Source organism: Microcebus murinus, chromosome 14 (assembly GCF_040939455.1).
Source record: "Microcebus murinus isolate Inina chromosome 14, M.murinus_Inina_mat1.0, whole genome shotgun sequence".
In the NCBI taxonomy this organism is placed as follows: domain Eukaryota; kingdom Metazoa; phylum Chordata; class Mammalia; order Primates; family Cheirogaleidae; genus Microcebus; species Microcebus murinus.
Window position 1 is genome coordinate 55,094,882 of NC_134117.1, and position 26,797 is coordinate 55,121,678.

At 35.5% G+C, this 26,797-nt stretch overlaps 2 protein-coding genes and 1 pseudogene across 3 annotated transcripts in view; 1 reads left to right on the top strand and 2 right to left on the bottom strand.

Annotated features, from left to right (window-relative positions):
* Window positions 1-26,797, bottom strand: part of P4HA1 (prolyl 4-hydroxylase subunit alpha 1) — an 81,846-nt gene that overhangs the window by 6,834 nt on the left and 48,215 nt on the right. Inside the window, exons 8-12 of one of the 2 annotated variants that reach the window (XM_076010085.1) lie at window positions 26,140-26,316; window positions 21,615-21,685; window positions 7,121-7,224; window positions 4,521-4,570; window positions 178-243 (exon numbers count right to left, since the gene is read on the bottom strand). In XM_076010085.1, the coding sequence (XP_075866200.1) occupies window positions 178-243; window positions 4,521-4,570; window positions 7,121-7,224; window positions 21,615-21,685; window positions 26,140-26,316 (468 nt within the window). Of the gene's footprint in view, window positions 1-177; window positions 244-4,520; window positions 4,571-7,120; window positions 7,225-21,614; window positions 21,686-22,691; window positions 22,763-26,139; window positions 26,317-26,797 lie in introns of both variants that reach the window. The other variant, XM_076010084.1, reaches the window with a different exon arrangement.
* Window positions 7,247-13,350, bottom strand: LOC105870161 (enolase-phosphatase E1 pseudogene; annotated as a pseudogene).
* On the top strand, window positions 13,373-13,765 carry LOC109729382 (cytochrome c oxidase subunit 6C-like). Its single transcript, XM_020280427.2, has one exon. The coding sequence runs from the start codon at window positions 13,461-13,463 to the stop codon at window positions 13,686-13,688; it is 228 nt and encodes a 75-aa protein (XP_020136016.1). The 5' UTR covers window positions 13,373-13,460; the 3' UTR covers window positions 13,689-13,765.

The following is a 26,797-nucleotide window of genomic DNA, read 5'->3' on the forward strand; positions in this document are numbered from 1 at the left end:
TCTGTATTACAACCTGAAAAAGTTATAAATGCAAAAATACTCTTAACACCTTTAGTTGTAAAAACTTTAAACTAGGATGCTAAATAAGAGGTACACAGAACAAACTTAACTGAGCACATCAAAATGAGTTATGTGATCAAGTCCCAACTCAAAATAAAAATTTTAGCCATAACTTACATAAAATAGCCATGTAGCAATTCTATTTCCTGTCCCCAGCTCTTTGAAAGCATCTGGCTCATCTTTCTGTGAATAAAACACAGTGAATTCAATGGTGGTAAAATTCAGTAATGCAAATATTCCAGTGGCAACTATACACATTAGTAATATGTTGAAAAATATGCCAAAGACAGCCCACAAATGTTCCCTAATAATGTCCAGTGTACTATATACACCAGGCATTCAAATGCTTATTGAATTAACTTGTATACCAGGTATTTTTGATAAGACCATTGGGGGGGAAAACAGATTTGTTAGCCTGAACGAATGAGAACAAATATCTCCTAAGTACAGATTTTAAAAAAATCAACACCTATAATTTTAGCTTCTAAAAAATAGGACATGAGAGCCATCTCTTAGCTACATTCATGAAGCTTATTCTCTGTGGGTAAAAAACTTGCCTTGAAATTTTACTTTGAACTCATGACCCACTCAAGTATTTATTGCTATTATGACTGTCTTTTGGACAGTCAGCACTTTAATAAGGCTGGAGAATTCATATCTAGATATTTAAATCTAAATTAAAATACAATATAATCTCTTGGCATTTACCCATAAAAATGAAAATGTATTTTTCACACAGAAGTTTGCATACATCTTTATTTGTAATAGCCAAAAACTATAAACTGTCCAAATCTCCTTTAATGGGTAAATGGCTACACTGTGGTACATCCATACAGCAGCAGAATACAGGTTGAAAATCCCTAATCCAAAAAGCCAAAATCTGAAATGCTCCAAAATCCAAAACTTTTTGACTGCCGACATGACACCACAAGTTGAAAATTCCACACAGATGTACTTGACACAATTTTGTTTCATGCACAAAATTATTAAAAATATTGTATAAAATTACCTTCATGCTATATGTATATGAAACATGAATTTTGTGTTTAGACTTGAGCCCCATCCCAAAGATATCTCATTATGTATACAGATATTCCAAAATCTAAAAAATCCTAAATCCAAAACACTTCTGTTCCCAAGTATTTTAGTTTTGGGGTTTTTGTTTTGTTTTATTCTGAGATAGGGTCTCCTTCTATTGCCCAGATTAGAGCGCAGTGGCGTCCTCATAGCTCACTGGACACCTCAAACTCCTGGGCTCCAGTGATCCTCCTGCCTTATCCTCCCAAGTAGCTGGGGCACCACCATGCCCAGCTAATTTTTTTTAATATTTTATAGAGATAGGGTCTTGCTATGTTGCTCAGACTGGTCTTGAACTCTGGCCTCAAGCGATCCTCCCATCTCAGCCTCCCAAAGTGCCAGAATTACAGGCATAAGGCGTAGCACCTGACTTCCCAAGCATTTTGGGAAAGGGATACTCAATCTGTACCTACTTAGCAATAAAAAGAACACACTATTGACACATACAAGAACTTGGATGAACCTCAAGAGATATTGAGTGAAAAAAAAACTCAGAGGGTACATACTATATCATTCTATTTTTATAATGTTTGTGTAATAACATAAGTATAGCAAAGAAGAACAGATACTAGTTACTAGTAGGAACAGGAGGAGGAAGCTGTATACAGCTATAGGGCAGTACTGCAAAAGAAACTTGTAGTGATGGTACGATGGTCTATCTTGATTGTGGGAGTAGTTCCACAAAGCTACATGTGTAATAAACTGCACAGAGCCACACACAGAAAGGAGGGCAAGTATAACTGCCCTTATATGAATAAGCTCTGAATTGTGCCAATGCCAAATTCCTAGTTTTGATAGTGTCCTATAGTTATGCAAGATATTAATATTGGGACAGGCTAGATGAAAGGTGCATGGAACCTTTCTGTGCATTGTTTGTTATTTTCTGTGAATTGATAATTGCTTCAAAATCAAAAGCTAAAAAAATGCAATTTCATTTTGTACTGTTAGGGCTTTAACTGTACAGTCTTTCACATCATTAAAGATCCTCACACATTTTTTTTCAAAACCTAAATAAATAAGGAAAAGAGACTAAAAATATATTCTTTACAGGTCTACATAGAAAAAGAGTCTAGGCTGGGCACGGTGGCTCACGCCTGTAATCCTAGCACTCTGGGAGGCTGAGGCGGGAGCATCACTCAAACTCAGGAGTTCGAAACCAGCCTGAGCAAGAGCGAGACCCCCGTCTCTACTATAAATAGAAAGAAATTAATTGGCCAACTAATATATATAGAAAAAATTAGCCAGGCATGGTGGTGCATGGCTGTAGTCCCAGCTACTCGGGAGGCTGAGGCAGAAGGATTGCCTGAGCCCAGGAGTTTGAGTTTGCTGTGAGCTAGGCTGACACCATGGCACTCACGCTAGCCTGGGCAACAAAGCGAGACTCTGTCTCAAAAAAAAAAAAAAGAGTCTAGAACTTTGGAATGAAGCCAGTAAAGAGCTATAACACAATGCAGTCAATGTTTTCATTCAAAAGAATACCCTACTGAATACTGGTAATAGAGCAAGAACTCTGTGGAAATATGTAGCACATTCCTTAGCATTCTATGTAATTATGATAAAGTTTAAGTTAAGATTTGGAATGCTATAACTTATGCCGGAATATATTAAAGATGTAAAAAAAGAGACCAATAATTATTAGTCTTATGCCAAGAGGACTTGGCAAGCACAAGCTTTTTACGAATTGCTTTAATATTACCTATCCTCTAAGCTTTCTATCTCCAGTCTCTTTACATCTCTTTCTTTGTTTTTTATCTTCCTGTCTCTCAAAATGCATTCTTGTAATTTCTTCATATCTATTGGCCAATTCACTACTTCATGTGTCTCCAGTCTGTTTCTAAATTAACCGTTACAGTTTAAATTTCAACAATTTTTTCTGCCTAGCACTTCCATTTGCTTATTTTTTGAATATGCCAAATCATTTTAAGAGATTATTTTTGTCTTAACTATATAATATTTAAAAATAAAAGGTATTTTACATTCTTTATCTGATAATTTCAGATTTTAAAATCCTGGGAATGTCTAAATCTGTTGGTTGCTTCAGTCTCACCAATGGTTTCTTATCACCAGTTAGTAATTTTTTAAAAATATGAGTTCATATTTATCTGAGGTATTAGAAATAGGATGTTTCTTTCCAGGGAGGATATGAATTTGTTTCTGTCAGGTATCAAGGAGCACTACCAAAACCGAACCACTTTAATTTCTCCTCTTCCAGGGTAGTAAAAATTCAAATTCCTGATTTATGTGAGGGCAGGCCTATGCTTTAAAACTCCCAGAAGCAGCTCCCCATACACACTACACCCCAGCCAGGATGGAAACAGCTTTCTGTAAGGTTCCAGCTTCAAAGCAGATTATTTTCAGATCCATTCTTTATCTCACTGAAGGTGTAATCCTTCTGGAGGTTTAGGTTTTATGCAGGGGTCTCGGGTTCAGCAATCTAATTATGGCAGGTCCAGTTCCTCTCACAGAGCTGTTAATCCCCAAAGCTCTAGGTTCCTGGAGGCATGTGCCTCCAGCGTCAGCTTTTTTGTCCCCCTTAACTCTCTAGGTTTAATGCCTATATTTTCAATCTTTGTTCTATTTGCCCTTGGGAATACCCTTTACTTTCTTCCAGGCTCACCTATGCATTTAAAAGTATTTATGCATTGGTGAGCCTGGAAGAAAGTAAAGGATATTCCCAAGGGCAAACAGAACAAAGACTGAAAACGTAGGCATCTAGGTGTTTAATTGCTAAAAAGGCTTCACAGGATATCTATTATGATTATACCATGTTTCCACAGATTCCAAATAGGCTATGAAATTTTAATGCTAAAAGAACAGAATTAGTATGTTGACAAAGATTTTCTTTGACCAAACTCTACTCAGGTGCCTCTGAATTCTCTTCTCAACTTGGCCGACTTTTGGGCCTCTGTGTTTGCCTCTGCATTGTCCAATTTTATCAAGAATCTAAGTCAGTTTAGCCAGAATTCTCCATCCTTGATATCTGATTCCCCCTAATATCTAATTGGGTTCCTCATCTTCCTCTATCTCAGGGTGATGTCTGATCACCCTTCCCTGACTTCTCCAAGAATCCTGTTAGGTCAGTTTAGCCAGAAATCCCTGCTTACCTCTTAGCAATTTTCCATATATTGGCCCCCCCACCTCTGTTCACTGGCTATAAATTCCTACTTTTCCTTGTTGTATTTGGAGCTGAGCTTAATTTCTTTGCCTCACTGCAAAAACTCCATTACAGTGGTCCCTATACCTATCACAATATCCCTAGCCCCCTAGGGTAAAGCCTGCCTTACCATCTTTAACAAGTATCCAAATAATTTTTTTTCTTTAACAATTATTAATAATACCTAAACTTCAGCAGATTTCTTACATTCTCCATTTCTTTCACTTACCCGTGCAAAGTCAAAATGAGGTTCATACTGTCCCCCAACTCCATAATTTGCTACCTGAAGGAAAGAAAGCATAAATGAAAAGAACTTCATAGATTACTACTCAAAAAAATCTAGAGCCCCATTTGGCCTCATATATGATGCATATGCATGAATGAAAAACAAAGTATTTAAAATCAACAAGAGTTCCTAATAGGATGAAAAGTATGGATAGCTACTAGGAGCTATTTCAGAACCCTTAGAACACATAATGGACAGCAAAGATGAAACAAAAAATAAATAAAATAGGAACCTTAGTTAATATGCTTTTCTTTAGCAAGTGTTTGGGGGACACGTTTTTTTCCTAATACATAACACACTAAAATTTGAGATGTCTTATCTCAAATTTTATTTATTTTCACTAAATACTTTCCTTTGGGATTTAAATTAAAAAGTTTGCCAAAGCCCCGAATGCTGGCAAATTCCCAATCTACTTTAATAAAATCCTTTTTCTTACATATTTTTTCCCTGCTAAGATGAAAAAGGGAAGAAGTTAATACCAATTTAATTATTCCTGCTGAAGGGCCCTAATTTCAGGTGGTTATGACAATGTGTGAGACAACAAAAGGAAGTAAAGAGAAATATTTGATCTGAGTTCAACACTCTCAGCATTGGACAGAACATTTAGACAGAAAATCAACAAAGAAACAATGGACTTAATCTACAATATATACTAAATGGACCTGATAGATATTTACAGAATGTTTCATCCAACAGTTACAGAATATACACTCTTCTCCTCAGCTCATGGATCATTCTAATGATAATGATTCTAATGATACAACACATCAACAGAATAAAGAACAAAACCATATGACCATCTCAATGGTTAATGGATAAAATTGGTTAATAGATATAAAAGTAAAGGTAGAACAGTTAGATAGAAGAAATGAGCCCTAGTGTTCTAGAGCACAGTAGGGTGACTGTAGTTAATAAGAATTTATTGTATATTTCAAAATAATTAGAAGATTTAAAATGTCCTAACAGAAGGAAATGATAAATGTTTGAGGTGATGGATAGCTTTAATCACTCTGATTTGATTATTACAAATTATATGCATATATCAAAATATCACACATACCTCATAAAAATGTACAATTATTTATCAATAAAAACAAAGGAGAAAACCATGTATTCTGACAAAGATGGAATAGGATGGCATCACACTATTTCACTGTAAAACACATGCACACAAACAACACTAAAACAAAACAAAAAATTTATCTAGAAAAAAGGAACTAGCATTAAATAACAATACATTTTGGTCATTTGATAAATCTAAAGTATATTATTTAAAGTTGAAAAGAAGCAAAAGTATATCAACTTTTAATTATCTTATTAATTAATGAGCTGCATATTCACTGCATTTGTGTTAGAATTTTGCAATCAGAAAGACTATGATGAAGGCACTGGGGTTTTTTTAGTGCACATTTTGATAATTTAAAAAAATTGAATATAAAAATAGGACTCAGAAATATATATACATATATTTTTCGAGACAGAGTCTCGCTCTGTTGGCTGGGCTAGAGTGCCATGGCATCAGCCTAGCTCACAGCAACCTCAAACTCCTGGGCTCAAGTGATCCTCCTGCCTCAGTCTCCCAAGTAGCTAGGACAACAAGCATGTGCCACCATGTCTGGCTAAATTTTATATATATATAAATATATATATTTCTTTTTTTTTTAGTTGTCCAGCTAATTTCTATTTTTTTAGTAGAGATGGGGTCTCGCTCTTGCTCAGGCTGGTCTTGAACTCCTGAGCTCAAATGATCTGCCCGACTCGGCCTCCCAGAGTGCTAGGATTACAGGCATGAGCCACCATGCCCTGGCAGAAATATTTTTAAAAGTACTTCTCTATAGGAAAAGACTGAGAAATAGTAAGTAATTTTTGATATACCTTGAAGGCTAAGCTATTTTTCTCTGGTTTATGGGCCTATGCTTATTTTTCTACTACTGAAAATAAATGAGATTATTACATGTTGATTTTATGTTTATTTCTTATAACTAACATTACTATATATGCCTGTTTACTAAAGATATTTTGAGTCAAGTTGCGATTATAATGGAGTGGAAAAGAATTATGTAGGATAGCTGCTTTTTATAACAAATAATTTTATAGACATAGCAGAAAAAGAGAAATGATGAAAAAAAGTAGTCCTTTGATTCATTATTACAAATAAAGGAAAAACTGTTAAGAAATGAAAAGAAAAAAATTAATATTAAAAAAAAAAATCCACCCTGGCCACATGATAAGTAGACTGAAGCCTGGGGAAGGTAAAATAAATTATAGTATACTTCATAAATATTAGAGCTGCATATTTTTTCATTTCTCTGTATGTTTATACTCAATAGTAAGAGTTTTTCATGTTTTGACAAAAAATTTAAAGATCACAGAATAATCATAATTTTTCCTACTGATTATTATAATCGCTTTCCATGGTTTCAGCTTACAGGGTCACTTTTTACAGTCTCAACTACCATGCAAATCAAGGACTGCCTGTTCAATGTCAGCAAATCTCATCTGAAGCATCTCTTGAAGTGGAAAATTAAGGATATTGTGATTACCTACCTGTAATTCCTCTGCTGTGGAAACATCTAGTCCAGTTAGATCTTGTATTCTCATATTAATTCGAGACACCACAGGGTTTTCATAGCCAGAGAGCCAGGCACTAAGAAGATAATATTTGTTTTACTGATATCGTTTCATTACATTAAGACTAATAGCTGTTACTTAAAAAGCCATAATATATAGGGCAATAAACCTTTATCTAAAGGCATTTAGCTGATTTTCTTGTTTGATATGATCTTTACTAACTGATATTGTAGTTTTTCAAAGTTGTCACATTCTATAGTTAGACAGTGGAATGGAAAAAAAACTAATTTCCTTTATTATAGCGTTTCTATGAAAACCAGTTGGATTAATTATAAGGAGGCTATTTAACATACTGACTGCAACATTAGAAAAAAAATTATTTTCCCAGGGGCACAGTATTTTATTAAAACAAAATGATCCTTTCTAATTTGTTATTTGTAATTGTTTTCTGTGAGTTATATACAATACAATCCATGTTTTTAGAATTAAATTGTCAATATTAATTGTAACAATAAGAACATGAACAAGTAAGATTTTTACTAACCAACTGCAGGGTTTTGCTTCATGTGGCCCCAGGGTCAAAACTAGCCTGAGTTAAATACAACTCACATGGCAGTCAATGTGTTAAAACCATCTACATTGAGAATTCCTGAAAATTCTAAAAAAATACATACCAAACTGAAAACAACTGTTCCTTCCAGGTAAGGTATAGGAACTGACTAGAGTGTTGGTCATATAGGGTCTTTAGCTTGAACTACATAATGCTAATACTTTATAAGAAAAAAAACTTCATTTATTACTTGTTTACATAAAAGGTTTTAAAAGGTACCCAAACACACCCACTAAGATGGCTATAATAAAAAAGATGGGGCCAGGCGCAGTGGCTCACACCTGTAATCCTAGCACTCTGGGAAGCTGAGGGAGAAGGACTGCTCGAGGTCAGGAGTTCGAGACTAGCCTGAGCAAAAGTGAGACCCCCATCTCTACAAAAAATAGAAAAATTAGCCAGGCATGGTGGTGTGCACCTCTGTAGTCCCAGCTACCCAGGAGGCTGAGGCAGGATGATCTTATCTCTTTAGCCCAGGAGTTTGACGTTGCAGTGAGCTATGACACCACTGCATGTTAGCCATGGTGACAGAGCGAGAATGTCTCCAAGAAAACCAAAAACAAACAACAAAAAAAAAGGAGGACAATAACAAGTATTAGTCAGGATGTGAAGAAACTGGAGCCCTTATATGTTGCTGGTGGGAATGTAAAATGGTGCAGCCACCTTGGAAAACAGTTTGGCAGTTCCTCAAAATGTTAAACATAGTTACCAAATGACCTAGCAATTCTACTTCTAGGTATATATCCAAGAGAAATAAAATCTATGTCCACAGAAAAACTTGTATAGAAATGTTCACAGTAGCAATCTTCATAATGGCCAAAAAGTGGAAACAACCCAAATGTCCATCAATTAATGAATAGATATATAAAATATGGTATATCTATAAAATGGAATAATATTGTGCCATAAAAAAGAATGAGTACAAATACATGCTACAAAGTGGATGGAACCTTAAAAACATTGTATTAAGTAAAAGAAGCCAGATATAACACAAAGGACCACATATTACAAGTTTCTAGTTATATGAAATGTATAGCATAGGCAAATCAACAGATATAGAAAGTAGAGTAGTAGTTGCCAGGTGATGGGGTTAGGGGAAATGATTCCTAATGGGTACCAGATTTCTTTTTGGGGTAACTAAAATGTTCTGGAACTAGGTATTGGTGATGGTTACACAACAAAAGATTTTTTTAAAAAAACTGAAATGTATACTTTAAAAGGATGAATTTTATGGTATGGGAACTATACTCGATTTTAAAAGGCACCCCCGAGTTCAACTAGATCCCCTTTTTCACATATGCTTTCCTTAGTCTATCAGCCTGTTTTTTTCCTACACTTCCTCCTCTCATTAAGCTTTGATTTCCTGGTTCATCATTTTAACAGCATTCTTGCTAAAAGCCTACAATTCAACTGTCTGGCAAAAACAAAATCTTGAATGAATCTCTTTGCTCCAACCTTGTATCTGTGTCACCAAACCCTACTGAAGAGAGTCACAAAATAGGGCAGATATGTTCCATGTGAAGTTCATTAACACCAACTTCAAATGGGCCCTCACCATTACTTTCTCTTCCACTTTGCAGCCTAATCCACCTCAGCCTGCCTCTCACTCAGCAGATAATATTATCCCCTACTTCATAGAGAAAATAAGTATCATACAACTTACTTACATTTGTATCTATCTGCTTCTTCTAGTTAATTCTATTAATAGTTCCTATATAGATTTCAGTTTCTTGAGCATAAAAAAAAAAAAAAAGAAAAAAAAAATAGTTCCTATAGAGGAGATTTCTCTCCATTTTCTAAGGCTAATCCTCTGCCTTAGATTCCATATGCCCTGCCATCTCAGGAACCATAAATCAATGATTAGCCCTTCTTTCTCTTACATAATCAGCTTCCCTCTTTTACTAACTCTCCTCATAGCTTTTAACTAGGCTTAAGTCTCCCATTAATAAATAAAAATTAAATTTTTTCCCCTCAACTATCTCCCTCTAGCTACCAACCTTTCTCCTCCCTCTTCAAGCCAACTTTTCTCTGAACCCATTCTAATCTAGCTTTAGTCCTTTAACATTCCACCAAAACCATTCTTGCTAATGTCATCCATAACCCTACTGTGCTACTAAATCAGTAACATTTTCCAATTCTCATTGTATTTGTTCCTTCAATAACATATGACAAACATTCATCCGTCTGGAAACTCTCTTCCTCAAACACTCATTCTCCAGGTATTCTTTCAGTGTCTCTGGCTGCTTTGTCTCAGTCTCCACCACTATATTATGGCTCCCTTCAGGGCCCATTTCCTCAAGAACATGTTTCCTCTAGCCCTAACGAACTAGGGCTCATCTTTCTGACCAAAGTATTCTTTTTCACTTTGCAAAGTTAAGGCTTTGTATATTACCTTTGCACTTCTACACAGAAAATAGATATGTATGTATGTACATGGTGTGTATATATATACACACACACACACATTCACATTACTATTTTAAAAAATGGTTTTACTGAAATCAGTCCACAAGATCAAAAAGGACCCAAATATATATTTCTGTAAAATGGATGTGAGATGCACTGCAGGATGTTTAGTTTCCAAAAAAAGAGATACATACATAAGGAGGAGGAGGAGAATGTTTTTACAATAATCACAATATGAAATTGATATGACTTCCCATTAGAATTAAACCAGAATAATGCTGTTATAATCTCTCTCTCTCTCTAACTAAACATCCTACAATGCATCTCACATCCAATTTAGAGAAAGATGTATTTGGGTCCTTTTTAATCTTATGGAGAAATTTCAGTAAAACCATTTTTTAAAATAGTAAATAACAACATAATTTCTTAAACTGTGCTAAGTTGACAGAAAGGCAACGATTATATAAAATCTATGATGGATAACAACTGGCAGGATTTGGACTATTTTATGAAACATTGAGAACCACATCTCTATTTCAGCTGTTACATCAATGAACCTTTTTTCTTAGTAAGGCAATTTTTTGCTGGCAGTGCAACAATGATTCTCAAGTTTCTTCTTAAATAGCGTATACTCAGTTGTTCAAGACTGAAGCAAATTTTCTTTCCAATTTTGCTCTTTTCAAGTACAAGCAAATATTTAATATCTTTGTCTTTTGTATACCGGTAGGAAAATATTATGAAATGCAGCTTTGTAATTTTCTATTTCCTCACAATTAAACAGATGCAATTAATTACAATTAGGAGTAATCCTTTAAATACTTCCAGTTTTTAAAATAGCAAGGCTTCTGAATAACTTTTCAAAACTAGCTTTCCATTTTGGTACATAAGTTCATAAATATGACACATTTGATCTGTATGTTAGTACTTTCTTCTACTGACTACACTTTGCCTTCAGTAAGGGTTAGTGATATAGTTTCAAATAATTTTAACATGTACAGGTAATAGATTTTGAAATTAATTTCCACTTCACTGAACTAAGATCTTTCTTCCACTTATGTACCTGTGGAAGGTAATCTGAACATACACATACGTACACTTGCATACATATATGTATGTATACAGTTGGCACCTGAACAAGTTCAAAGTTTGAACTATGTAGGTCCACTTATATGTGGAAATCTTGGAATGCAAAACTGCGTATACAGAGGGCTGACTTTTCCTAGATGTGGGTTCCACAGGGCCAACTGTGGGACTTGAGTATGTAAGGATGACAGTCCTGGAACCAATCCATGTATACTGAGAAATGACTCTATGTGTATCTTTAAAGTAAGTTACTTTTACCATTAGAATAAAACTAGACTATGGGGACAACCCTGAACAAGTTTGGTCTTCCTTAGAAATCCTCAGGGTTGAAGAGGGCAGGTACAGTTCACTGAAGGATACAATGAAACTACAGTCTGCCCATTGTAGATTAGTCCCACATTGCCATGTCTCACCACCACAGCAATGTGCACATCTGCTTCCTCAGCGGCACTTGCCGCTAGAGTGTCTGTCAGAAACAGAATACTGTTGGTTGGACACCCAATGCTGTTTGCAATCTTTCATTAATTCTCACTTTCAACTTTGTGCCCAATCTTGGTATCAAAGTAATCTCAATGAGCTCAAGAATATCTCCCTCTGTAGAATGCCCAAGTAATAGTTTCTGTGCCTCTACACTCCCTGGAGAATAGATATACACCTTCATTCCAGCCTTTCTCCATTTCCTTAATGCTGGGACTACATCTTCAAAGAATGCTGCCTTCATTTGCCCAGCTGTGAATGCTGCCCTCCACGTGTGGCCCTGAAGTTGTTTCAGCACCACAGTCTTTCTGTCCAGAGACATCTGTCAGAGTTATCTACCACAGCTTGGGCCACCTACAGCAGGTCATCTGTCCCATTGCAGGGATCAGAATAGCCGCATCCCAGTGGGAATCCTCTTCAGCCTATTTCCTCAAAGGATTGATGTCCTTCAAAAATGAAGAAGTATCTTTGTCTGCAGTTACTCTTAACATTTTCTTTGATGTAAAGAAATAAGATGTTCTTCATGAAAGTAACTGAGCTTTGTTTATGTAATAGGATTGAATCAGCTGCTAGATGCTACTACAGGAATCATCCTAATGATCAGGAGGGTGAAAGATGGTTACAGCTACTCTCTTAGAATTGTCCTGGGCTTCTCATAGCCCTCCAAGAATCTCAGACTTGGCAAATGCCTGCAGCCTGAAACACATCAGGAAGAGCCACCTCCGAGCACCCGGATATGGAGAAGATAGTTGCCCCTAATATGCTTTTATGATACTATATCAGGCGTTCTCAAACTACGGCCTGTGGGCCACATGTGGGTGTTTTTGCCCGTTTGCTTTTTTACTTCAAAATAAGATATGTGCAGTGTGTATAGGAATTTGTTCATAGTTTTTTTAAAACTATAGTCCAGCCCTCCAACGGTCTGAGGGACAGTGAACTGGCCCCCTGTTTAAAAAGTTTGAGGACCCCTGTCATATATCCTTCCTTTGTAGCATATATCACAATGATAGTTTTACATTAATATGTTATTTGAGTATAGTAAGCCACTTTCATTTGACTACTATCATGCTAATAGTTCCAAATACATATATATTCTGCCTGTTTTTACTTACCACTATATCCATAGAACCTAAAATGCCTGGCACATAGTAGATACTTAATAAATACGTGCCAAATGAATCCTAAAGACTTCTTAGAACAAATCTAAGATTTATCCTATTCTACCAAAAGTATTTGCCTGGTGATCTCCTCCAAATTTATCAGGACTGGCTGAGGAGAATTCTTCAGTGTAACAGAAATGGGAAAAAACAAAGAATGTTATTGTAAAGAATATGGCCGATAAATATTAGGAACTTATTTCTCCCAATGCTGACTGAGTTCCTGGTAGGTCAATGTACCATTCACTCTGGGGTGATGAAAATATTCTTTGGGGTAATAAAAATGTACTATTGATTGTCATGACGGTTGCACAATTCTCTGAATATACTAAAAGCCAATGACTTGTATGCTTTAAATGGGTGAATTGTATGATATGTGAATTATATCTCAATAATACTATTTTTTTAAAAAAATAAATGTTTATTATAAAAACTTCAAAAAATATAAAAGTATACAAAGTCTCTTCCCTAGTCCCACTTCTTACAGATAAACATTATTAACAAATATGTATAGAGTTCGTTTCTCCATCGGCCAGGAAGAACGTGTTGAGGTAGGCATAACCATCAAGAACGGTAACTACCATGGCTTCCGGCACTTTGGCGAAACCTCAGATGCGTGGCCTCCTGGCCAGGTGTCTGTGGATTCATATTGTTGGAGCATTCACAGTATCCCTGGGAGTTGCAACTTTGTATAAGTTTGGTGTGGCTGAACCACGGAAGAAGGCATATGCAGATTTCTACAGAAATTATGGTTCTATGAAAGATTTTGAGGAGATGAGGAAGTCTGGCATCTTTCAGAGTGCAAAGTGATTTTGGAACATAAAAGAATTTCTTGACCTGTGTTCCTGAGCTATGAATATGTGGGCTGACGAATAGTTTCTCTTGATAAATAAACCATTAACAAATACTGTGAAGAAAAAAAAACCAGATATGTATATATCCTCTCAACATTTTTTCCCTGTGTACAAACAGAATTTTTCTAAAACAAAAAAAAAGTAATCTACCCACCCTCCAATCTCCTACCTCCATAAACATACACTTTCTTTCCAAGTCAATCCAATATAGCACTACCTCATTTTTCAATATTGTGGTAAAATATACATAATATAAAATTAACCATTTTAACTTTTTTAAAAAATTATGGTAAATATACATGACATAAAACTTAACATTTTAACCATTTTTTTCATTGTACAATTCAGTACTATTAAGTACATTCACAACGTTGTACAACTATCACCACTATCCATTTCCAGAATGGATTTTCATCATCCCAAACAGAAACACTATACCCAATGAATAATTCCTTGTCTCTCCCTCCCCGCCTTGGTAACCTCTATTCTCCTTTTTTGTCTATATGGGTTTGCCTAGTCTAGGTACCTCCTATAATAAAAATCATATGATATTTGTCATGTCTGGCTTATTTCACTTAGTATAATGTTTTCAAGATTCATTCATATTATAGCAAGCATCAGAACTTCATTCCTTTTTAAGGCTGAATAATATTCTATTATCTGTATATATCATATGTTTTCCATTCATCTGCTGATGGTGGACATTTGGGTTCCTTCCACATTTTGGCTATTGTCAATAATGATGCTATAAACATTGGTGTGCAAGTACCTGATTCCTCACTTTCAAATCTTTTGGGCATCTTCTTCATATATACCTAGAAGTGGAATTGTTACATCATAAGGTAACCCTATGTTTAACTTTTTGAGGAATCACACCACTTTACATTCCCATTCTTGGTTTTGTTGTTGTTGTTGTTTTTGTTTTGTTTTGTTTTTGAGACTGGGTCTTGCTCTGTTGCCCAGGATAGAGTGCAGTGGTATCACCATACCTCACTGCAAACTCACACTCCTGGGCTCAAAAGATCCTCCTGACTCAAGCCTCCCAAGTAGCTGGGATTACAGATGTACACCACCACACATGGCTAAATTTTCTATTTTTTATAAAGATGGCGGTCTCGCTCTCGCTCAGGTTGGTCTCGAACTCCCGACCTCAAGCAATCCTCCTGCCTCAACCTCTCAGAGTGCTAGGATTACAGGCATGAGCCACTGTGCCCAGACTCCTCACTGCCTTTTAAACTACTGTTTTCTTTTTAAAATAAAATACCTTTAGTTCGAGGAATGACCATGAAAGTCCATCAATAAAATAGTGGTTAAATAAGGTTATTTCTAATTTTTCCCTATTACAAACAATATTTTAACAAAAATTATGTATCTATATCTTTGCGTACTTGTGGGAATATCCCTCTAGGATAAATTCCTAGATGCAGAATTGCTAGATGGCTTTTATATTTTGATAAATGATGTCAAACTGCCCTCTGAAAAAGTATCAACCTTTTTAGTCTTTGCCAATCTTAGAGGCAAAAATATTTTAATTTCAATAGTTAAAATTTTTTTTAAGTTTTAATTTGCAATTATTATATCATAAAAGATCTTAGTAGAGGGTTGTGGCTTAGCAGTTAAAGTCAATGTTGACTACTGTAGGTTTAAAAAATCCTGTCATCTTAATTGTGGTTCTGTTGTAATCACAACAGGGAAAAATGAAGTCTGATACATGGGAAGTTATTTCACTTAATTTTACTTTTATGTAAAAACTTCCCCAAAATGTAAGACTCTTCTGCCGGGCATGGTGGCTCATGCCCGTAATCCCAGCACTTTGGGAGGAAGAAGAAGGAGAATGGCTCGAGGCCAGGAATTTGAGACCAGTTGGGGCAATATAATGAGACCTCATCTCTTAAAAAAAAAAAAAGAAAGAAAAAAAAGAAATTAGCCAGGCATGGTGGCATGTGCCTATAGTCCTAACTACTTGGGAGGCTAAGCCAGGAGGATCACTTGAGCCCAGAACTTCGAGGTTACAGTGAGCTATGATTGTGCCACTGCACTCCAGCCTAGGCAACAGAGCAAGATCCTGTCTCTAAAAAAATAATAATAAATGAATAAATAAGACTCTTCTTAGTTGAAGAACTACATTCATTTATAACATTCTATTCATCTAGATCCCTTTTTTAACAAACCATTACTCTTAATCTGTCTTCAATGACATTATTGTAGACCTTTCAGGTAGTCCAAGAATTTAGCTCTAAATTGACATTGTTGTAACATTGCTAAAAATTCAGTGGTGACAATTACACTGTAATATGTTTACTGTCCATTTCTTCTAGGATCTGGAATTTTTATTACTACATTAATCTAAATCATCAGAAATCAGGATTTCTTTTTTCTAGTATTTGGTACTTTAATTAGTTATACCATTTACTTCAATAGGAAAAAATCATTTGAAGATCATTTATCTTTTGTACAACTATATTTAAAATGTCAACTAAGTTATACAATGTTTTTACCATAAAATACAATTTAGTGCTAGGAGAAAAAAAAGAACGCTTTCTTCAAATAACTTTATGTGTGTCCCTTTTTTCCATTGAAGACTAAATAGCCCAAAATATCTACTTTTTTGCATTAATGACAGGCTCAGAGAGCAAAATTGTACATTCAATTAGAGTAATATTTCTAAATGTTCCCCCTTTTTAATTAAAATAAGCTATTAAAAAACTTTATTATTCTTTTAACATGATTTTTTAATATACCACTGGAATGCTTGAGTAAGGAACAACATCCTCACACTGCATGACAGTATTTCTAAAACATGAATAAGAAAGTTATGGGCCGGGCGTGGTGGCTCACGCCTGTAATCCTAGCACTTTGGGAGGCCGAGGCGGGCGGATTGCTCAAGGTCAGGAGTTCGAAACCAGCCTGAGCGAGACCCCGTCTCTACCAAAAAATAGAAATAAATTAATTGACCAACTAAAAATATATATACAAAAAATTAGCTGGGCATGGTGGCGCATGCCTGTAGTCCCAGCTACTCGGGAGGCTGAGGCAGTAGGATCGCTGAGCCCCGGAGATTGAGGTTGCTGTGAGCCAGGCTGATGCCATGGCACTCACTCTAGCCTGGGCAACAAAGTGAGACTCTGTCTCAAAAAAAAAAAAAAAAAAAAAAAAAAGAAAGTTATGTTCAAGTAAATAGACAATACCATTTTGGAAGTTTTGAAGATTATTATAAAACCTCCAAAGAAAAGTATCAGTAATATAATTTGAACACTATCACTACCTCCTTCTTTTAACCCAACACAGATGTAAAAATTAACATTTTCTAATTAAATATAATATAAAACCACTATGTGTTTTTTTTTTTTTACAGAGATAATTCAGGGCCCAGAGTGCCGGAGGGCAAATTTTCCAATAATTCTTTTCTAAGTGCTCCATAGTCAACAAAGGATAATCATCTAGACTGGGAATTTATCCAGTCCCTTTGCTTCTTGGGATAAAATTATGCAGTAACAGTATAAATCCATCCATTTCAGTTACCTCAGTCTGAGAACCACTGTTCAACCCATTAGAGGGTAGTGTTGTTAAAAGTCATGCCAATTGAATAAAAAAACTGAGTGAAGCCAGGTGGCACACATATGTAATCCCAGCTACTTGGGAGGCTGAGGTGGGAATATCTCCCCTGAGCCCAGGAGTTTGAGACCAGCCAGGGCAACATACCAAGATCCCATCTCAAGAAAAAAAACTGAAATCATTCAAAACTGTTTGTATTTGTTTAATATTATAAAAATATTAATATATTTTAATTATATTATATAATTATACTTATTTGCTCCTTAGTAACATGGCTAAGTAAAATCTTAAGCATAAATATACCGTAAATATCATATTACATTTATATCATAAATACCATAATGCAGAAAATCATTACTTCAGAGTAAAAAATGAAAACCATTTCCCCACCAGAATCAAAGAAGCTTTTTCTACCACTCTCAACAAATTATTGTTTATTTGCATACGTCATTATTTATATTCCTTTAACTGGACTTTGAGTTCACCTAACTGTCTTAGGGCACAAAACTTAATTTTTTTTTTTTTTTTTTTTTTTTTTTTTTGAGACAGAGTCTCACTTTGTTGCCCAGGCTAGAGTGAGTGCCATGGCATCAGCCTAGCTCATAGCAACCTCAAACTCCTGGGCTCAAGCAATCCTCCTGCCTCAGCCTCCCGAGTAGCTGGAACTACAGGCATGCGCCACCATGCCTGGCTAATTTTTTCTATATATATGAGTTGGCCAATTAATTTCTTTCTATTTATAGTAGAGACGGGATCTCCCTCTTGCTCAGGCTAATTTCGAACTCCTGACCTTAAGCTCTCCGCCCACCTCTGCCTCCCAGAGTGCTAGGATTACAGGCGTGAGCCACCGTGCCCGGCCAAAACTTAATGTTTACCTTTTAAAAACTTAAAATTCCATTTCTCTGATCTAGCCAAAATTATTAGGTCTTTCCATTAACAAATTATAGTAAATTTTGTTTGTTTCTTTTTTTTTTTTTTTTTTTTGAGACAGAGTCTCGCTTTCTTGCCTAGGCTAGAGTGAGTGCCGTGGCGTCAGCCTAGCTCACAGCAACCTCAAACTCCTGGGCTCAAGCAATCCTACTGCCTCAGCCTCCCGAGTTGCTGGGACTACAGGCACGAGCCACCATGCCCGGCTAATTTTTTTTATATATATTAGTTGGCCAATTAGTTTCTTTCTATTTATAGTAGAGACGGGGTCTCGCTCAGGCTGGTTTTGAACTCCTGACCTTGAGCAATCCGCCCGCCTCGGCCTCCCAGAGTGCTAGGATTACAAGCGTGAGCCACTGCGCCCGGCCTATTTCTTTTTAATGTTGGAAAAAACAGAAACGACTTGCCAAAAGTTAACAGATGGTCAATAACATAAATAAAAACTTTTTTTCAACAGTAAAGGATTTCCACACATATTTTGCCAAAGAAAATTCTATTTGCTAGAATGATGGAACAAATTTTTACTTCCACAAAAGATGATGTAACCCTTTAGAAATTTCTCAAAATACAGATATTAGAAATTCCCTTCTGAACCTTTCCAAATACAGATGTTCCCAGACCAAAAGGGATTAAATAACTAATATCAGAATACAAATTTTCTTCCATTTTGCATTTGAGATGCCTTTTTCTTATTGTCTTATAATTTAAAAGGGAAACATAAATCATTTATTTCACTTGAGGGAGTCTTCAAATTGAGATTTACAGTGATGGGTAGAAAATGTCTCAACATAGCTATTTAATTCTCAAAACAGTAAAAGCATTTTATTAAAATATAAAATATACTATATATTTAATGGGGCAAATTCTATAACAGTTAAGACTCATCTCTCAATATATATTGTTTGTTTTTATTAATGAAAGGGTTTTCCTGAGCAATTTTTTCTAGAAGACTAAGGTCACTGTTCTATGGAATTCCTTTTTCACTAGGTTGTTTTACACACACACACATATACATACACACACACTAGATATTTTGCCAAGACTGAATGAATTTATTCTGGTTTTACTCACAGTGTTCCAATGCTTCTAATGCTACTGGCTAAATGCCTTCTGCTGCCATTTATAATGTATAATATAAAGTATGGTTGTGCATTTCTCAAAAATCCTAAAGCTGCTTCTAAGAGCTATAAAACTAGAATACTTAAAAAATAAGTTTGACATATTTAATTTTTAAGAAAAATGTTTTGTAGATAACCTTTCAACAGTATTTTGACTTGCTGGTAAGAGTCTATTGATTCTGTGGGCTAAGTATTTCTTCAAAAGGTACAATGTATATATATATAAAATTTCCAAAACATGTCTTTTCAAACACTGATTTCATGAAATTTTGTTTTATATGCTTCCTAAAAGCATCCAAATCTGGAGAATTGAGATACTTACAAACTTTATGACAGTATAAATGTCTAAAACCATGCAAAAATCTGATAAAATACTTAACAGCTTAAGTTTATCTTTTTTAAAAAGACATAAGTTTGTGTAATAGAATGCTCAGACTGTTCTTGAACTCTTGAACTCTTGCTCAGACTGTTCTTGAACTCCTGAGTTCAAGCTATCCTCCCACCTCCGCCTCCCAGAGTGCTAGGATTACAGGTGTGAGCCACTGCGCCTGGCCTCTCTTGTTAATCTTCTGTTATATGGGTCTCAGCCATGAGCCTAGTGATGGGCAAGGAAAAAACCTCTTCTCCCCTACACTTACTGGGGCAAAAGGGCAAGTGGTGGTATATAAGGACAGTTAGAAAACCAAGATAAGTGTACGGTGATGTTTAAGGTTAATATATGAAAGACATATGGCTTTGACCAAAAAAGAGTAAGAAAATGTTGAATCAACTCATTCTGTCCAGCCTTTTGGTATGTATGTATGGTGTATTTGGTATGTCTAGTACTTTTGGTATGACAGCAATAATCTTCAAAATATTTTTTGAGTACTTCTCAAAATGCTTGTTAAAATCTAAGTACTTCTTTTGCAGTTTTTTAGTTGACAATTAAAATTTTTCATAACTTAGTTTCAAATTATTTAATTCTGTCATACTAAAAATATTGGCAATTTCTGGAAAATAAATACTTTTCACATGTATCCAAGTGGAATCTAAATACCACAGTGATTTGATATCAACCAGCATCCACTAAAAAAAATACATGAACAAAGTATTTTTTAATACTTGGAAATTTACATTTTTTCCTATTTCTTGATGTTACATTTTCATTCTATTCTTGTCCTAGAACAGTGATTCTCAACAGCCATGGAGTGGTAGAGTCACAGAGGTGGTGGGGGTGATTTTGCCTCCCCTAGTGGGTACCAGTGATGCTGCTAAACATCCTATAAAGCTCAAGATGGCCCCCTACAACAAAGAATTATCTGATTTAAATATCAACAGTGCTGAGGTTAGGAAACCTTGCCCTAGAGTAATACATTTTTATGCCTGAAAGTCTTTTACTCCTCATCTTTTTATACTTCTGTATAATAAAATATATTTATATAATTTATAAAAATATAAATTTCCTATAAAAGTCTTTGTTAAAAATATCTTCTGGATTGAGTTATTACAATTATTCATATACATTAATCTAAATAACATGATTTAAACAATCATTATCAAACATAAAAATATATTAAAACACTCCTAATGAGACAGATGAGACCTATGTTTGTTATTTCTAATAAGTTACTATACTTGTGAATAAACATTACTTATTGTTAGAATAAGACAGAATTCAGCACAAAGATATTTCTATTTTTACAAGAGCTGGGAGTTCTGTTGGAATAATGTCATTCAATTCTGTGAGCTCCTTAAAAGTTATATACCTAAGTTACACAGTGACCTATTTTAAAAAATTATTTTCGTGATCTATCTACTAATAACCTAACTGGATTCTCTTTAAACGTTGTTAAAAGCATGGAATTTGAACTGACTGACTTTCAAAGACTTTATTATGTAGTCACTCAAGGCACTTACTTTTTCAATACCTACAGATATTAGGAGACCCAAAGGTTTTTTAAACCCCTGATTTACCAGAGTCCAAATTAAGCCTTTTTCTATGAAAGGTCTTCAAGAAATTCTGTTACTTCAATATGAGAACATAACTTCACTTATCAGGTAGGGTCTGGAAAACCTCACCAGACATTCTGAATTGAATAAGTTACTCTGGAAAACCTCCATTAACTGTCCCATAACCCTATCTGTTTTTTAGTCCATCATGAAAATTCAAGCACACATATCATCAAGTGTCTATGCCTAATGACTTAGGTCTTAGAAATCATATCATGGGTTTTGTGAAAATTAGATTCCCAAGAAACAAAATGGTCCAAATATAATTAAAGTTCTATCCATTACTCCCTTACCTCTTAGATACTCTGTACTGTGCTGTGGTCAATTTTCCAGTCTCAGGGTCATGTACTGTAGCTCGGCTCAGCTACAAAAAAAGAGAAAGGACAAGGACTTACTCTAGTAGCAGGCAATTTTGGGATTTGTTTTGTTTTGCCAAGCCACAGGTGATTGGAAGGGTTCAAATTGGTCTGGATGGTAGGTAATGGTTTCAAATCCGCAAAAAAACATTTAGAAAGGTGGCAACAAGAACAGCCATTTCCAAATCAAGAGAAATGGGTTGACAAATTTTTGTTATAGATTTATTGTCCTTTCACTTTTTTTAAAAAAAATCATTTCAAGCTCTATGTAAATGATTTATAGCACTGGGTTTCACAGGAGCTTTCTCATATCTAGAAGTTTAATGTTCTTTAAATATTTTGGAAAAAAATTAGTAGTCCTCCAAAATTTTTTAAAACTCTGAGATAAAACTGTTTTTAAATCTCTCTGGCAAAATAAAAAGCAACTAAGTTCATAAGTAATTTCTAGAAGACTGAGCTCAGAAGCATAGTTCTGTTCTTTCCATTGCCAACTTTTGAGTCAGCGAGTTTATTCAAATAAAAAACTACAACAAGAGGAATACGGATTACTTCATAATGACAATGGTATTTTGTAAGACATATGAACAAATGCCAACGCAATCACCATGAAGGATGATACAAGTGACTGCAGCATTTATGAATGTGAGACAAGTGCAGAAAGAAGCAAGATTAACCAGGCTGCTTCTAATTGTCCACTTTGGCAACAAAAGTGAAAAAGAAAACAAGTATCAGGCCATTTCTGGGCTATCTGATACCTGATCTGAAAAAAATACAAAGCATATTAATTCTCTAAAAATAATGTACCAATTAAAGATTAAAAACAGAACTTCTAGTTAAAGGGAAAGACCTGTGAAACACAAAGCAGTTTATCCATGCGTTACCATATTTTTATACAGGGTGGTGACTTGAGCTGGAGACTGAAAATGACCTACTTCCCTTAAGTGAATAATAATTCCTGTAGGATTCACAAAACACTCATTAGAGGGCGAAATATGCAGCATACACATCTCTTACCTTTTGCTAATTCTGTAATGTACCGTCTCCAAATCTCCTGTTATTGGGTTTGAAATGGTGGCTCGCCTCAGCTGTGAAGCCAACCATCAAAATAGTTGCATTACAAGACAAAAAATGAATCACATTTATCCAACCAGACAGAAGTCTGGGTGGTTTTTTTTTTTTCGTTTTTTTTTTTTTACAAAGGAGGCTGAAAAGAGAAAATAACTCTACACACTTCCAGTCACCTTGTGCCGAGCCTTGAGAGCCAGTTGGTTTTTTAGGTTTTTGTATTTTTAACAAATTATTTTTTTGTTTTGTATTTGTGCACAAATGAAAGAGCTTGAAAATTAAATTTCTTTCAATAGTTACAGGACATGAAATGAGAAAAAGAGAAATATCTAAAATCTGAAGTCTAATTTATAGTTATAAGAATGGCTATTTGCAGTTAATGATTCATTCCAAAAACTCTGATTTTAATATTGTATGTGTGTGATGGAACTGTTTGCAAAGGTTAATGCTGTTTATTTTTATTTATTTATTTATTTTTGAGACAGAGTCTCACTTTTTGTTGCCCAGGCTAGAGTGCCGTGGTGTCAGCTTAGCTCACAACAACCTCAAACTCCTAGGCTCAAGCGATCCTCCTGCCTCAGCCTCCCAAGTAGCTGGGACTACAGGCATGTACCACCATGCCCGGCTAATTTATATATATGTGTGTGTGTGTGTGTGCGTGTGTGTGTGTGTGTATTTAGTTGGCCAATTAATTTCTTTCTATTTATAGTAGAGATGGGGGTCTCCCTCTTGCTCAGGGTGAACTCCTGACCTTGAGCAATCCACCGCCTCAGCCTCCCAGAGTGCTAGGATTACAGGCGTGAGCCACCGTGCCCAGCCTTAATGCTGTTTAAGATTCATTATAAGATCAATTTTTTCTTCCTTCAAGATATCCACTCAGTTACATATACAGTAAAATAATTTTGGATTAAGCACAAAAGCAGACAAAAATAACTCATAAATGTTAAAAATAGTAAGAAAAAGAATGACAGGCTGGATGATAACTTCAAACGTTTTTTAAAAAATGGAAGGATAATTCTGAAGTTAAAAATAGCATGAAATTTTACTGCCATTAAATGTATTGATCAAAAACAATTCAAATTGAGGAATCTTCTTTGAAGACTGAGGCCTTCAAACCCAAAGATATAACACTTGATCTCTAAGTTGAAATGAATTCTTAATATTTTACCAAGAGATTTTGATTTGCTAGGTTTATTGATCATAAATAAAAGACTAAAATAGGAATTCAAAAGAGAATGACAGAATATGATATAATCATAAGTAACATTCTGTTTGGCAGTGGATTTATAAGAATTCCCTTGGACAACATCCATATATATTAATATCAGACAAGTCTTTTGCATTTATAATGTAATCTTTGGTAAAAAATAAAAAGTACTAGCCAGGAGTGGTGGTGGCTTGTGGCTCATGCCTGTAATCCCAGCACTGCGGGAGGCCAAGATGGAGGATCACCTGAGGCCAGGAATTCAAAACCAGTCTGGGCAACATAGTGAGATTCTATATGTACAAAAAATAAGAAAAATTAGCCAGGCACAGTGGTCCAAGACTATAGTCCTAAATACTTGGAAGGCTGAGGCAGGAGGACTTCTTGAGCCCAGGAGTTCAAGTTCACAGTGAGCTATACTCTAGCCTGGGCAACAGAGCGAGATTCTGTCTCAAAAAAAGGGTACCAATTTGGAAAAGTAGTAAAACTTAAAAAAAATTCTAAGTTTATTTTGCAGTACAGATATCCAGATAATTCAAACCTTTATGATATAACAAGGGTCAGCAAGCTACAGCCCATAGGCTAAATTCAGCCTACTGCCTGTTTTTGGAAATAAAATTTTATTGTAATATAGCCATACTCATTCATTTACATATTTGGCTGCTTCTGCACTAGAATGCCCGATTTAAGTAGTTGTGACAGAGATCATATGGTCTGCAAAGCCTAAAAAATATTTACTATCAAGCTGGGCACAGTGGCTCATGCCTATGTAATCCCAGCACTTTGGGAGGCCAAGGCAGAAGGATCACTTGAGGCCAGGAGCTCAAGATTCTGGGTAAGATAGCAAAGATCCCATCTCTACAAAAAATTAAAAAATTAGTAAGGTGTGGTAGCACATGCCTATAGTCCCAGCTACTTGGGAGGCTGAAGCAGGAAGACTGATTGGGCCCTGGAGTTTAAAGTTACAGTGAGCTACGAGTATGTGACTACACTCCAGCCTGGGCAACAAGAGTGAGACACACTGTCTCTTTAAGAAGGGGGAAAAAAACCCCAAGATTTACTATTGATCTTTACAGAAAAAAATTGCCAACTCCTGTATGATGAAAACAAAAATCTACCTAGCATTTATTTACAATCTCTTTATGAAAGTGATGGCAGTTTGTATTTTACTATCAAGACCAAACATGTTTTAAGAACAACCTGATGGGGAAAAAAGGCCAGTACAAAAAAGGGTAGTCTTTCCTACATTCTCATTAAAGAAAAATTTCTATGATAAACACTAAGTTTATAGGGTTGATTATTTTTACATTAGATTATTTTTCTTTCTTTCTTTTTTTTTTTTTGAGACAGAGTGTCGATTTGTTGCCTAGGCTAGAGTGAGTGCCGTGGCGTCAGCCTAGCTCACAGCAACCTCAAACTCCTGGGCTCAAGCAAATCCTGCTGCCTCAGCCTCCCAAGTAGCTAGGACTACAGGCATGCGCCACCATGCCCGGCTAATTTGATTATATATATATATACACGCACACACGCATATATATATTAGTTGGCCAATTAATTTCTTTCTATTTATAGTAGAGACGGGGGTCTCACTCTTGCTCAGGCTGGTTTTGAACTCCTGACCTCAAGCAATCTGCCCGCCTCGGCCTCCCAGAGTGCCAGGATTACAGGCGTGAGCCACCGTGCACGGCCAGATTATTTTTCTTATTAAGGTAAATGGTATGATGTCACCATTTCACATTAACATGATGTTTATGACCAATTATATCTTTCTACTGATAATGTGCCTAATAGGGAATAAAAATACTTCAAGTATTCTTTCACATAAAAATACAGAAGATATGAAAAGGCTGGGTTTTGAGTAGTCTCTGAGATTGAAAGACTCCAAAATATGTAGAAAAGTTTTTCAGAAAGGCAGTGAAATACAAATTTGTTAAATGTGAATAAAAATCTCATCTATGATTTTCATAATTCAGTGCTTAAAAGCCAGGTGCAGGGTACGTTACTCGTGTTGATGATAAACTGAGAAAAACTGGCATAGAAAGAGTCATTAATGACTCCATTACTTTGAGGTGACAATATCTAAAACAATCTGTGGAGTTATTACCATATCAAGTATCCTTTCCATTATCTTACAAAGAAAAAGTTAATACACAAATACAGTAAATTGAAGAGGAAAAAGAAAAAATTATTTACTCTTGGTTTTGCTAGGTCTTTGACAATTTCAATTTCCGCATCAGAAATAATATCATGGAAGCGAATAATGCGAGGCTTGTCCCACTCATCCTCCTGTTTGGCGGGAGCCAGAATAAATTTAGGATTCCGGTTTCCATCATGGTAGCGGCAAAAGAGTTTTTTTTGTCTCCGTGGAGTCTAAACATAAAGTTAAGAAAATGATAAATATATTAGAATATTTTTATTTTTTTAAGAGACAGAGTCTTGCTCTACTGTTCAAGCTGGAGTGCAGTGGCGCAATCAGACATAGCTCACTGCAGCCATGAACTCCTGGGTTCAAGCGATCCTCCTGCCTCAGCCTCCCAAGAGCTAGGATTACAGATGTGAGCCACCAAGCCTAGCAATATTTTTAATGCCTATTCCTATGTAGATAAGAAATAATAATCACGTTTGCATATACATAAAGAGTATCTCTGGAAGAATACACAAAAGAAGTAGTACTGTGCAATAATATTTTTAAAATTTTATTAATGATTATTTCTGGGAGAGAGATGGGAGCCCTTAAATAAGAAAAAAGGTGGGCTGGCATTCTGGGAGGCCGAAGCAGGAGGCTCGCTTGAGCTTAGGAGTTCAAGACCAGCCTAAGCAAGAGGGAGACCTCATCCCTACTAAAAATAGA